Source organism: Ambystoma mexicanum, chromosome 8, assembly GCF_040938575.1.
Source record: "Ambystoma mexicanum isolate Mex_15411 chromosome 8, UKY_AmexF1_1, whole genome shotgun sequence".
Taxonomy (NCBI): Eukaryota; Metazoa; Chordata; class Amphibia; order Caudata; family Ambystomatidae; genus Ambystoma; species Ambystoma mexicanum.
This window is the reverse complement of record NC_090929.1, coordinates 106,021,593-106,036,673: the sequence shown is the minus strand read 5'-3', so window position 1 is coordinate 106,036,673 and position 15,081 is coordinate 106,021,593. Positions and strand designations below refer to the sequence as shown.

At 47.5% G+C, this 15,081-nt stretch overlaps 1 protein-coding gene across 9 annotated transcripts in view; it reads right to left on the bottom strand.

Annotated features, from left to right (window-relative positions):
- The window catches only part of MAPKAP1 (MAPK associated protein 1), a 1,504,770-nt gene that overhangs the window by 260,356 nt on the left and 1,229,333 nt on the right, over nt 1-15,081 (bottom strand). For all 9 annotated transcript variants that reach the window (XM_069609401.1, XM_069609405.1, XM_069609406.1 and 6 more), the window contains exon 12: nt 13,910-14,047. In XM_069609401.1, coding sequence (XP_069465502.1) covers nt 13,910-14,047 — 138 coding nt within the window. The remainder of the gene's footprint in view (nt 1-13,909; nt 14,048-15,081) is intronic.

Below are 15,081 nucleotides of genomic sequence, written 5' to 3'. Positions count from 1 at the left end.
AGTGGCAAGTTACGCTGAGATGTTCCAAGACCTGTTCTGGAGAACAGGCCCCGATTAGCCAATCGTCCAGGTGGATGTGAATCCCCCCTCTCCTGAGACTCGCTGCCACCACCATCATCAACTTGATGAAAACCCCCGGGTGGAGGTCAGCTGAAATGGCAGAACTTGAAACTGATAATGAGAACCGCCAACGGCAAACCTCAGGTACCTTCGGTGCTTGTGATGGATAGGAACATGAAAGTAAGCATCCTGAAGGTCCAATGATACCACATCCAATCCTGAAGATGAAGGGCCTGAAGGATCTGAGAAATGGTAACCATCTTGAACTTGTCCTTCCTGAGGAACTTGTTCAAGTCTCCAGTCCAAGAAGGGTCTCAAACCTCCGTCCTTATTGGGTATTACAAAGTAAGGCGAGTACCCGCCCTTGTCCCTCTCTGCTGAAGATAGTGGTTCTAGAACACCTTTCTCTAGCAGGGTCAACATTTCCTGCACAAGGAACGGACCTGGAACTTTGAAAGAGTTGTTCCCCGGTGGATGATCCGGAGGCCTTTTTAGAAAGGAAAGGCATTAACCCTGGGCTATTGTTTCCAATGCCCTTGCATCTGAAGTAATACCCCGCCATTCTTGTAGATGCTGCGAGTCTGCTTCCCACTGGGGTTTTGTGGACTAAGGCCCCCAGAGAGGTTTTGAAGAGGCAGAGGGTAAAGCAGCCGTTGCCTGGGTGGTCTTCGCAACTCTTCCCCATCCACCACGGTGGAATCTTCTCTGACCTCTTTGATTCGACTGTCCTCTCCCTTTTCCAACTGAGGAGTAATAGCTAAAGGACCTGTCCCTCCAAGCTGTTCCAGTGGGGCAGGTTTGTGGCTGTCTGAATGCCGCACCAAGGGATTTTGGCTGCTGTTTTAGAGGTCTGCAGCTTCTCCAAGCTCTCGTCAGCCTTGCTGCCAAATAACTGTGTGCCATCAAAGGGCATGTTAAGAAGTCTGGATTGCACATCTGGAGCAAAACCAGACTCTCAACCAGGCAAATCTGAGCATTACAGTGCTAGCCGCCATAGCTCTGGTGATACTGTCAACAGAGTTGAGACCAGTTTGAAGGGATTCACATATTGCATCCTTCCCATCCTTAACAATATTAAAGAAACCGTCTCTTTCTTCCTCTTCTGGGATATATTTAGCTGCCATCGATTTACATTCCTATAGGGTAAAAGTGAACTTAGCCAGTGCACATGTGGGATTTGCCGACTTAAGGGCTATACTTCCTAGCAAAGAATGCCTTTTTTGCCATAGCGGTTGTCATCCCTGTTGGGGGGGGGGGGGGGGTGGGGGGGGGGGAGGAATTGTTGGGTATGCATTTTGTTTACATGTGGGTGTGGCGCTCTGTACCACCAAACCTTCTGGAGTTGGATGTTTACTTGGGTAACACGGGTCACTGCTTGAAGCACTTTGTTAATTTTTTTATTTACTGCTGGAATAAATTCTGGCGTCTCCCAGTTGGCATTGACCCACTTTTGTAAGGCTACATGAAAGGGAAGTCCATTATCTAAAATATCTGTAAGGTCATCCTGCTCAAAAAATAGTGCAGCTCTACTCCATCCCAGATGGAATACATTACTCACGGTAATCGTATTTCTAATGTTTGTATCTGCTTAGATTCACATGCTGTGCATAGGCCGACATCTAGTGGAAGCTGCGGAGTATTACAGTTTGTTTTTCGAAACTCGAAAATGGGCGTCGACACAGGGCGTGCCAGTAATACTATCCCTAGTGTGACGTCCACTGTACCCAAGATCCCTCACGCGTCTAGGATCCTCAGATTGTATTTTTTCTGACATGAGGTAGCATGAGGAGTAGCGTGAGTACAGATAATCCAAGCAGATAGACAGAAAGGTAAGAGTACAAGCAATCATGCGCCTTCTCTCGGAGGGGAGGAAGGGTGGGTCGCATGTGAATCTAAGCAGATACAAGCATCAGAAATACGATTACGGTGAGTAATGTATCCCTTCTGAGGCTTGTGGAATCTGCTTAGATCACATGCTGTGCATGGATTAGTGAGCAGTACCAGAAGAAGGAGGTGGGATGTGAGAAGGGTCATGAGCAAATAAATGTCTTAGAACCGCTTGTCCCACTTGTGTATCTGTCTTAGAATGGATGTCAATGCAGTAATGCTGAGTAAAAGTGTGAATAGAGCTCCAAGTAGCTGCTTTGCAAATGGTGTCGAGGGGAACATTTGCAATGAAAGCCAGAGTGGCCCCAATGCCTCTAGTAGAGTGGGCCCTTGGCGTAAAAGGCAGAGTCTTTTCAGAGAGTGAGTAACACAGCTGGATACAGTTAATAATCCACTTCGATATGGCTCCTTTAGAGACGCAATCCCCCTCTCTGCCTGTAGCTACGGAGACAAACAGTTGATCTGTTTTCCTTAGCGGTCTTGTTTTATTTACATAGTAGAGGACCGCCCTACGCACATCTAGGGTGTGTAGTTTCACCCCAGCCGAGCTTTGCGGGTTGTGGAAGAAAGCCGGAAGCTCGATGGACTGGTTTACATGGAATTTTGATATAAATTTAGGTGAGAACCTAGGGTGTGTGCGTAAAACCAGTTTGTCTTTATGGATAGTAAAGAAGGGATCCTGCACTGACAGAGCCTGAATTTCACTGACCCTTTTTATAGAAGTAATAGCTACTAAGAAGGCCGTTTTATAAGTCAGGTGTTTGAGACTGCTTTTATGCATGGGTTCCAAAGGGGGGCCCATGAGCTTGGCTAGCACCACATTAAGGTCCCACCCTGGCAGTGGGTTTGAAATAGGAGGGTGAAGTCTCTTTACTCCTTCCATGAAGGCTTTAACTACTGGTACTTTCCACCACGAGACTTTGCTATGGGAAGTGGTGTAAGCCGAGAGAGCTGCCAGGTGTACTTTCAGTGAGTTAAAAACCAATCCTGCATCTAGCAGGTGGAGCATGTATGTAACAATAGTGGAAGGAGTGCAATCAACTGGGTTGATTTGTCTACTCTGGCACCAGATAACGAACCTCTTCCACTTGTCAAAGTAACAGTGCCTTGTGTTTGGCTTCCTAGATTCCTTTAGGATGTCCATACACCTCTGTGGCAATTTGAGGTGTCCAAACTCTATGACCTCAGGAGCCATGCTGCCAGGTTCATTGAATTGGGTTGCTGGTGCACTGTTTGACCTTTGTGCTGGGACAGTAGGTTGTACCAGGCTGGAAGTTTGATGGGCTCGCACACCGCCATCCTGCGTAGGTGTGGGAACCACGGTTGTCTTGCCCACATGGGAGCAACTAGGACGAGCGTCATCGATTCCCTGTTCATCTTGTTCACCACTTTCCTGATGAGAGGAGTTGGTGGAAAAGCGTACGCAAACATCCCTGACCAGTTCATCCACAGGGCGTTCCCCTGGGAGTCTGGTTGGGGGAACCTGGATGCAAATCCTGGGCATTGTTTGTTTTCGCTTGTGGCGAATAAGTCTATAGTGGGGAAACCCCACTGAGAGAAGAGATCTTCTACGACCTCTCTGTGAAGAACCCATTCGTGTTCCTCTGGGAGGGAGTCTCTGCTCAGAGCATCCGCTAGGGAATTGAACTCCCCTGGAACATGTTGTGATGACAGGAAGATGTTCCGTCTGAGTGCCCATATCCAGATTTTCTGGGCAAGCTTGGACAGATTTGGCGAGCGAGTCCCTCCTTGCTTGTTCAGGTAGAACATGGCTGTAGTGCTGTCCGTCCGGATTTGCACTGAAAGGTTTAGTAGATGGGGCTCGAACGCCTGAAGCGCTCTGAATACTGCCAGAAGCTCTAGCAGGTTGATGTGGTTCTTGGCCACTGAGTGAGACCAGAGACCCTGAGCTGTGTGGTGGAGATGGTGAGCTCCCCACCCTGTCAGACATGCATCTGTAGTGACTACTGCCTGTACTTCGGGATCGTAAAAGGGTTTCCCCTTTGCGAGATTCTCTCTTGTCCACCAGTGAAGGCTTTGTACCAGTGTTGGCGAAACGACCACTAGATCGTCCCACTGACCACTTGCCTGAGACCATGGTTTCGCCAACCATTCCTGCATGGGACGCATGCACAGGCGCGCGTGGGGGACCAGGTAAATGCATGACGCCATCATGCCCAGTAAACGCATTGCTTCGCTTACCGTTATTTGTTGACCGGACTGATAATGCGGAATTTGCAGAAGTATATTCCGAATTCTTTCTTCTGAAGGAAAGGTCAACCCCTCCTGGGTATCTTGGATTGCTCCTAGGAATTGTTTTGAGGTGCTTGGCACCAGGCTTGACTTCTTCTCGTTGATTGAGAAGCCTAATTCGTGGAGGAGGTCGATAGTCCTTTGAATGTTTGTCCTGCAAATTCCTGGGGGTTTCCCCCGTTATGAGCCAGTCGTCCAGATAAGGGTACACTGGGATTGCCTCCCTGCGTAGGTGTGCAGCCGCCACCGCCAGTACCTTGGTGAATACCCTTAGTGCTGAAGCTATCCCGAAGGGCAATACCTTGAATTGGTAGTGGCGACTGTCTATCTTGAAGCGCAAGTACTTTCTGTGCGCTGGGAACATGGAAATATGAAAATAAGCATCTTTCATAACCAAGGTTGCCATGTAATCCCCCTTTTTTAGGAGGGGGGTTACCTCTTGTAGCGTGGTCATACGAAATTCTTGGGGCTTGACATACCTGTTGGCAGGCCGTAAGTCCAATACTGGGCGCATTGTCAAGTCTTTCTTTGGCACAAGGAAGTAAGTTGAATAAATACCCTTGTTTACCTGGTGTCCCGGACGGGTTCTATCGCGTCCTTTTGTAGAAGAATGGCGATCTCCCCGAGGAGAATCTTCTGATGTTCTAAGGAGTGTACTCTTTGTCGTGGAGGATGGTTCCGGGGACGCTGCAGTAGCTCTATACAATAGAGCGTGGATACTGTTGACAGCACCCATCTGTCTGATGTGATCCCTTCCCAAGCCTGGGTGAAGTTTGAAATGCGTCCCCCTACTGGGGTTGCGTGAGAAGGGACCCTGAACTGAGCGTCACTGCTTTGGTGGAGGCGTGCCGCCTCCCTTGCTGGGGCTGCCTCTGCCTTTACCACGACCTCTCCTATTACCTCTGCCGTAACCCTGGGTAGACTGTTGGGTGTTGTTCCACTGTGTACCCTGCCCCTGGGAATAGTTAGATCCTCTCTGTGAATTTTGGCCGCGTGGGCGACGAAAATTACTATTCCCTCTCTGGTTAGGGGGATTATTGGTTAACTGGCCAAGGGATTTGAGTGTCTCGTATTCGTCCTTGGCATTTTTCAGTGCGTCCTCGACCGCCTTACCAAACAACAGATCGGCTTCCACCGGTTTGTCTAACAATGATGCCTGAGTTTCTGCCTTAAACCCAGACTGCCGTAACCAGGCATTGCTCTTGATAACAGTACCTTCTGCTATCAATCTGCCTGCGTTATCCGCGGCGTCGAAGGTTGCTTTCAAAATGCAACCAGACACGGCTCTACCCTCTGCGGAAATCCGAGCTAATTGGCCCTTTAACGGTTCAGGAGCAGAGGCTATGAGAGCCGCGACTTCTTCCCACTGATGGCAGTTGTAGCTGGCCAACAGGGTGGTGGAGTTAGCAATCCTTGCTTGATAGGCGGACGTTGAGGCTACTTTCCTTTCGAAACCGTATAGTTTTTTGCTCTCCTTGTCGGGAGGAGCTTCTGACGAAGACAAGGGTGTTCCAGCCCTCTTACGAGTGTTGGTAACAACTAGGGAGTCTGGGTTTAGATGCCCTCTTATATAGAGAGGGTCAGACTGAGCTGCCCTGAAACGTTTTTCAACCCTGGGATTGACTGCTCTGGTGAGGTTTGGGTTCACCAGGGAGGGATCTATTCTCCGCTGAATGGATTTAAGGATAGGGATGGTCTGGGCAACCAGCCTCCTTTCTCCCACTAACTCTTCTGGGAAATCCCTTTCCTCCTGTACACCGTGGGTGTCAATGTGGAAATGTTCTGCTGCGCGAGCGAGAACCTCATTTAGGAGGGGCTGATTATCGACCGGGGAGTCGGTAACCGGGGCTTCGTTCTCTACCGGGGAATCTACTCTGTATGTTTCCGGGTTATCCTCTTCTTCTTCCTGTTCCTCATCAACCCCATAGTAGCCCGTCCCGGTTTGCTCTTCTATCATACCAAATTCTTGGTCTCCACAAAAGGAAGCCTCTTCTTGATACCGTGAGTATGGTGTTGCGTAAGGTTGTACCTCGAAGGGTTCAGACCTCATCGGGGTTTCAAACCGGGCCTTCTTACTCAGGGGGATAGGATCAGTAGAGCCTGAGGGTGTGGCCCCTTGTGGATCATACAAGAGGAAATGTTCTGGATTTTTATCATAAAAATCAGCCAAAGAAGACATTCTTGACATGACCCTATCTATGTCTTCACTGGACCATTTTTTGGAACTGGGAATGACTCTCTCAGCAAGTCTATGGGATTTGTCTTGAGTAGCTTTGCTGGTTGTGGACCTATCAGCAGACTTGGGCTTGTCTGTCTGATTAGGGGGGGGTGGAGTGTTTCACAGGTGTGGAAGAATGTACAGGTAGTTTCTTCTGCTGTTTTTCCCCCCTCCCCGTGCGTAGAAAAATGTTTTCCCTGTCCCTTAGTGGCTCCGGAGTTTTTTGACGCCTGGCGTCGAGGATCGGGAGAGGTGTCCCTGTCCTTCGAGCGTGGGGCCTCGCTGGCTTTAATTGCGGGCTCCGTCTCCTGGAGCGCGGCCTGGGGGTGGAAGTCGTCTTCGTCTTCCGACGATCGAACTTCTGTTAGCCTAGGGAGCGAGGCACTCTTGGCAAGAGTGGATGATTGCCTGGAGTCATGCGGCGATCTTGATCGAGAGCGCCCAGAGGACACCGAATCGGACCGTTCTGTCTGTGCCTCTTTCCGAGAACTCGACGTCGTCGAGTCTCGGTTGGACTTAGTGTATTTAGTGTGTGTAGTATGTGAAGCGCTTGCGTCGCCGGGGGTCTTCCCCATAGCCGCCCTGCCGGACGACCTTCCGAGGTCGGGGACCTGCGCTCGGCTGTCTTTCAACGCCGTAATGCCCTGGCCGTCCGAAAGTACGGCGTCGCTGCCATCGCTGAAGGCGCCCTCCGCTGCCATGGCCGCCTGCCTGGCGTGGTGGGTCCAACGCTTCGTCGAACGGTCCTTAAGTGTCTTAGGTTTAAACCTACTACACGCTCTGCAGTTCGCTTCGGGGTGGTCCCTCGGCAAGCAGAGATTGCACGTGGCGTGCCTGTCGACCCAAGGGTATTTGCGGTTACACTTGGGGCAGAATTGAAAAGGGGTACCCTCCATACGCACCTTGAGGCAGCGGGCTGTTAAGTGTAGGAAATGTATAGGGTGTACCTACATACCAAGAGTGTAGAGTATGTACCACCCCCCACTCTCCCTACTTGCAGGGCCGAGGCCAGCGGCCTACCAGGCCCGGGCCGAGGCCAGCGGCCTTCCGAAGCCCAAATCCGTCGTGCAGCAGCCGACGGTCGATTTCTTCTCCAGCCCGCGTCGAGTGTCGAAGTTCGACGTTGGGGTGGGGAAGGATGTCAATAGATTAATAATTTTAAATTTTAGCAAAAGTATGGCTAAGGCCAGGGGACTCCGCCAGATGCTTCCGACCAGTATGGCGGAAAAAAAAAATCTGAGGATCCTAGATGCGTGAGGGATCTTGGGTACAGTGGACGTCACACTAGGGATAGTATTACTGGCACACCCTGTGTCGACGCCCATTTTCGAGTTTCGAAAAACAAACTGTAATACTCCGCAGCTTCCACTAGATGTCGGCCTATGCACAGCATGTGATCTAAGCAGATTCCACAAGCCTCAGAAATTCTATTACTCTAGACATTAGTTGTCTGTACGACCCATCAGCATGGTCCGAGGGGTCTGGTCTTCCAAATTCAATTTCGGGAGAGGTGTCTATCCCACACAGTTTGCAGAATATTTTATCCTTGACTCCTCTGACATAAGAGCCTCTGGAACACCTTGTGTCCCATATTGCAATCTAAAAGGATTGATATCTGCAATCAGAAGATGATTCATTTTCCTCCTTAATTGAAGAAAGTGACTTAAAGTCTTTGCTTGACAGTGGGATAAAAGAGTCTAGTTTTTTCAAACTCCTTTGAGGATTTTGTCATATGCGCCGACAATGATGAAGATTATTTGGACAATGTCGTTGAATCTTTCAGCGTCGAAGATTTTCCTACCAAAGGAGTTTCTCGACTAGATAGAACCTCCCATGGTTCTGAAGGAATTTTTTCCTGGACACCAGGGCCCGAGGGTGCACAGGTTTTGTCTTTTGCCTTCTTTCTGTCAGGTTTCTCGACATGGGCATGACTCTTGCTATTCTTCGAGGGGGTTGAGGGCGCATTCTCCAATACTTGAAGCATTTTTAGTCTGAATCTCTCCCATTCAGCTGGTGAGGCCGATTCGGTCGTGCAAGCGATCCGTTCAGGGGAGGAACTCGATGACAAAGAGGGTGATCTGAAGCCTTTTCTTCAAACGCTGTGAGGACGATGGCGAGTGGTGAGACCCACTCCTGGATTGAGATTTTTAGCTTTCTTTCGACAAGGAGAGTCGCCACTCGACTCAGAGGATCGCTTTTTCGACAGTATCGTCGAAGGGGATTTATGTGACCAACCTGCAGTGTACTTCCCTTTACGCTCTTTCAGGGCTTTCGCTGTCATCAATAGGCCGGATCCACACTCCGATGTTATATGAGTGGATCCCAAGCGCCACAGACGCACCCAATGGGGATCCGTAACAGACATATTTTAAACCCTGATCTTGGAGTCTATGATGACGATGCAATTATTTTTACTAAATTCAATAGTTTTCTCAAAGGAACGGAAGCGTGCCGATCTTCCAAAGCGATAGCTCTCACGGAAAAACGGAACTGAATCCAACGGTCGCTGTGCGCACTATATACCAGTGATGACATCGACATCGAGACGGAGGCCCTCGAAGGACATCGGGTCGACATGCATCAACGCGCAGCGACCACTGCTGGAAAGATTTGCCAAAGCGGCTAAAGCTAGAAATGGAGATATCAAAAGATGAGGAATACGTGGGAGGACCCTATCCATTCAAAGTATGGGTTTAGCGATGACGGGAGTGACAGGCATGTGAAAGAGATAATTCAAAGAGGGAAGTGCCAATCATGTTGAATGCTGGTGGAAGTATTCAAAGTTGGCATCCCATGTTTAAGAAATACAAAACAAGTCAACCATGTTGCAAGGATTCAAGGTGCCAGCACAAGCCCAAGAGAAGTGAAGTAAGAAATGTATGTTGAATGCTGGTAAAAGACTTTCAAGTTACCTGCGCAAGTCTCTAGAAAGTGAAACCAGGATTTAACCCTGCCTGCTGGATGATGGGCTCTAAAATACCTGCTCAAGTTTAAGGCAAGCAAGCCATCTATCATGCATCCTGGAAGATGTAAAGGAACTAAAAATGGTGTGTATGCAGGACAATTCTGTTTAAAGTATAAGATCGTGAAACTGAAGTGTTTCAGGTAACAAGAGTAAAAGCAATCACATGCAAAAGAGGACAGCAGCTTGAGAGCATCTGAGAACAGATGGAAGGACATTGCATTGTGCTCTGAAAAAGTCGCCCCAAGGTTCTCAGTCGTCGGAGGGAGAAAGCTGAATTTCCCAAGAGAGACTTGTTTGTGGTCAAATTGGTGGGGGGTGCAGGGGACCAACCAGCGAACAAGGTTCCATGTGTTTAACTGAATATTTTTTTCACGCAGGGTTTTTATATCACAGGTTTCCAAGTGTTTTTCCCCAGCAAAATATGGGACGAGACCCCCTGTGCAACCCTTCTTACTCACACTCACCCCATCCTATACTGCCTCTCCCAAACCTACCCCTTGCATTATGCAGAAAAAAAACTTTTTCTATCAATATTTCAAATACTGATCTTCTGTCTTAAGAAAGAAAATGGTCACACTTCCTTGAATATTCCAAAGCGCCTCCGTGTCACATAGGATCAATTTATACACCTGCAGCGGATCAGGCCTAAGTGAGGTGAAATATCCTTTGCAATCAAACGCATTTTCCTCCACCTGTTGTCTGAGTGGAAGCCATTGCCCCCCCCCTTGTCACTCGCCCCAGCTTCCCTACTTGTCAATACCGCAGGCGTTTTATAAAACCGCAATGAAATATAGACCATGGTGAAAAGGTTACCTACATCCAGTAAGGGATAAGATAAATCATGCTGGCAGTCTTTTTGGTGGTGCAGAGGGATTGGGCAGTCCTCCCCTGTGCAGGCCTAACTAACATGATATAGTAAAATGCTAACTCAATGCAATGGGCTAATAGCCAAAGCCTGCTCATTAGCTTAAGTGGTCAACAAGCTATGGCGTCAATTTATAAAGATATAGTGAAATCGTAACTCGGGATATTGGCCCAATAGCCTCTCGACAGCCTCATAGATTATGCATATTACTTCTAGGTATAACTCAGTATATCCATATGCCAATATCCCTGAACCTTCTAAATATCTGGTCCTTCTCGCAGAGTCCCAACTGAGGTTTGACCCATGGACTGACTGATGTTTAGCATAAAGAAATCATCCTCTTGACAGGTACGGAGTAATCTGTGGCAATTAATCATGGAGGCTACTGCTAGATGGGTCTTGTAACAATTTGTGGGCAAGGTCTGCTACTAAGGAGTGAATGCCAGAGGCAGCAGCTGCTTTGCATTTCATCTTGAAGTATGTTCCAACTCTATCAACATCAAGTACAGGGTCCTAAGGCACCTTTGCAGCACTGTAATACCAGCGACCCACGTAGGACCTGCTTCAAATATGGCATTTAACTCTAAGAGCAAATTAATCAATCTGTAAAAACAAAAAGTCTGTACAGAAACGGCAGAAGGCAAGAGCCTACGAAAGATGTGCTGGCTGACCCAAAAGCATCAAGAAGGCTCGAGTAACCGGCATCATGGCACGGAAGAAGTTTGATGCATATGTCGAATCAAGCCTATCTCCAAAAAGAGTGCTGGCTATAATGGCTCAAAAACGAATTCAAGCTACAGAAAGGAGTAGGGGGAGAAGCAATTGCCTGGCGCCATGAATAGCAGGATGCAGACTAGGATGCAGACTGTCTGCTCAGAGTTAAGTACTTGGAAAAGCGAATCAAGGTTACTGGGGCCCTTTTGGTAGCTACGTGTTCACTGAAACACTATTGAAGTTAGTGCTGCTTCATTATATGGCTAGATTGGCCTGGGTTGCCACCATTCGGACAGGCTTCTGGGAAACTTGCAAGCTCCCTTAGGCCTTTAGATCACATAAGCATGTTCTCTGTTTTTAAGACACGTCAGAGAATGCATTATGTTAGGCTTTGTCTAGATCCTACATACCTGTCGCTTTAGGTGCCATGGGGCACATCTGAGGAAGCTCCAGTGAATTTTGGTTGAACAAACTACAACTAAAGACCCTGCATGGCACTTCAACATAGATATCGGGGTGCCCATCGCATGCCCCAGATACAGGTTGAGGATGTGGTCTTGACTGGGGCTTTTCTTCGATTGTCTGGTGGGAAAGTGCCCTGAAAGAATGAATCAACAAGTCGAGTAAGGAGGTGTGTCTGTGAAAGCAAAAGCTTACATGAGTAAGCTCTAGTTCAGAGCCCGCCGAAAATCCTGCCGAGCATGCAAGGGGGCCAACATGGAGGCCTCAGGACACTTAAGAGATAAAGAGAAAAGCAAATCAGAGGGGACAGGCAGCCCAGGGCAGCCCAGGGCTGCACAGGCACCAGAGATCCGGACAGTAAAGGTTAACATGAGAAGCCTCTTTGCCATAAGTGGAAACCAGGAGGTTAGCAAGGGACCTTAAAAAGGAGATAACACGTGCTATAGTTGGACAGTGCGAATGGAGTGGGTATGGAGAGACAGCAGACCAAAGAGAAGCAGAGGCTGTGTTCACCCCTTTCACATTAAGAAAATTCCGTTTTTGATGCGAATAGACTGTTTTGGCACCGCGGTCTGTAGGGAAGGAGACTAACTAGATGTTCTAGTACCCGATATTACAAAGGATGACACTGCCCTTGGGTAACACATAAAACCTCTGAAGGAACTAACCTCGCTCTCGCGTATTTGCGTTTCACAATCTCTGACTAGCTTGCAACCAATAGCTCCGATATGTACCCAGCAGAGGTTCCGCAAAAGCCTGTCAAACGGACACCTGCTCCTGGAGCAGCTTTGCTTCAAAGGTCAATCTCTGCAGCTACTGAAGTAGAGACTGCCAAGCACAGCTGCCTATTATGTTTGCTTTTGGTTCCACATCAGGCTTTAGTTCCCAGCACTGACATTTCCTTGCTCGTCGTTTGTACCAACAAACTCGCTGTGAACAAAAAAGGCAATATTCTAAAAGCTCTGCCATTTCTATGAAGGGTACACACTGAAAAGAATATATTATTCCCATAGAAAGGCGGGGAAAACATCTCCAGAGGCTGTATTAATGAATAGTTCATCTCTCGCATAGGTCAATGCTACAGATGCTCTTCACATTAGGCGGTAGAGCAGGTGCCTGGACTGGTCCTGCTAGCGATGCTTCTATCCTTCCCCTTCATCTTCTACAGGCTGTGCTTGACATATCCATCCCTTGGCCTTCAGAAAAGGAAGCCAGAAATCCCTAAAAACACAGAATCTAGTAGCACATAAGGATCCCCACCTAGTCCGCCGTTTACTGCCCATTGCTAGGCCTTCGAGCCATCTGCTCTCCAAGAGTTGTCCTTCATCTGTAGATAGGGGAAACGTGTCTGGGGTAATGAAGGAGTAACTACTGGAGGGTTGCATATGCTGCTGAAAGGGGCCTCCGCTACAGATTCACACTACTCTGCATGAGTTGGAGGAGGTCAGAAGAAATGAAGAGGTGGCAGGGCCCATCCTTTACCTACACTGACACGTTGGGTCTTTTCAAACGGGCCGCAGATCTAGGACGGAGTTCAAGGTAGCAAAGGTTGGGTGTGGTAGGAAGAAGAAGAGTGGTGAGGTTCAGAGAGGGGAAAGAAGCGGCAGACAATTGCTAGGACAACAGTACAGGATGCTCTAGAAACAGATGTTTCGTACCTATGTCATCACATCGAGGCAAAGCCGCACAGTTATTGCATGTAATGCCAATTAAAGTGCCAAAATCTAATACGGTGGTATTGGACATAACTGAGCCACTGCAAGGAACACAATTAAGCAACAATGCGATGCTTATGGTTTTAGTTTCAAGCGACTACTGAAACACATTAAAAAATACACACACAAGTGAGCACGCACACACCCGCACGCACGCACTCGCGTACACACACACTTTGGCACCGAGATTTTTTAAAAGAGCACATTTTTTCAGGTTGCAATGAGTTGAGATGGATATTTGTAATTAAGGTAATGAGGCTTAAACTGGATCCTCTGCACATAACACACACTGCTGCTACAGATTGTCAATTAAACCCTTAATTATGACTCTCATACAGGCCTAATTAAAAGCACTTCTTCTTATGCATTAGATTTTTCCCTCACTGTTTAACACAAGGATTGCTACCGTCACTGGCAATATGGGGGGCGTAGGGGTGCATGTGGCTTGGAGGGGGACGCCTTGGGTGGCAGGTGGAGCAGGGCTCAGCATAAACTGTACCTAGTTTAGCATATTATAAAAGGCATTGCCAAGAAAACCCCGAAGGACTAGCTACGGGAAACAACAGCCTAATCAAGAAGAGCACATCACCAGTAATATCAAGTCTGAATGAAATACACACGTCTCGAGATCAGTATGCCACTCCCAAGAAAGTTCGAGAGGTCCTCATCCATTCCAAACACTCCTGGATAAAGGACACGATGACAGGTCAGTCTTGAGGCTTCTTGAGAGGAATGACTGTTAAAAATGAGCAAACGAAAGCCATACTCACTTGGGCTTTTTTCCTCTGCGAGGTCACAGGCACACAAGAGGTCAGAGTCGATGGAAATGGGTTTCTGCTTAATCCAAAACTTAGTGCTGGTCTTCTGATTGGTCACCGGGTCGATCTCCACCTTATCCCCAGAGATCCCTGCGAGTCCCCGGGGGTAACAATGGTGAGTAAAGGTCAGCAACTTCATAAGTGCAAACACAGAAATATTAATTGCCCATTTTGATACTGCCAGAGGTAAAGAAGCAGAAGCTAAGTTGATGATAATGCAACGAACAAGCAAATATTCTGTTGGTACATGATTTGTGACACAAAGGCACTGCAGAATAGGTAAATATGCACTTATATGTGTAGTTATAGTGCTAACATGGCATATTTCAGGCATTTTGGCGCGCTCTGTGTAAAGACTTGCAAGCAACCATTTGGATCACCGTCAACCTACACTACCAAGATTAAGGATCAAGAAATTAAACGGAGGAGATCCTGTGAATTAATCCGGTGAACTGCTTGTGAATATATTACAGTCAATATGAAAAATGTTTTCCTCATCACACAAAACATGCAATGTACTCAGTGTTATTATGTTTCATCTGTGTTAAAGGAATTATTAATGAATTTAAAAAGCGCATAATGCAATGACTATTAATTTTCTAACCATTGGCTGTTCATATCACATGATTCAATGCTTCACATCTCATAAGGCAAGGCACTGAACACTCAGCAGGAGCTGCAGATAATCTTTTCAAGTGTCCCACTGTCTTTCAGTGTTTCCAGATTCACCATTACTTCTAAAACCATCAGTGAGACCGCACCTTCCAGGTAATTCATCAATACTCCCAATTTACGAGTAGACCTTTAATTTCACTCATGAGAAACACTATCCACACGTGTTCAGTTACCGGTAAAAGTAAAAAAAGAAAATACTAAAAATAAAAATCAACATGATATTTAGTTTCCCAAGTTCGGCCAGTTCACACTACTAAGCGTGCAGAGCAGTTCTACCCTCCAATACATGGCTTCCAATTCTTCGCGACTAAACTGACCATTTTACTAATCTTGTTTTACTTATGGGCGGGTTCCTTTTATGACCCCGCCTCCTGCCCACAGACGTTGATCTCTTTACGTAAATACTGTATTTAGCAAGGACAGGCACACAGCAACAGAAATCTTCAGTT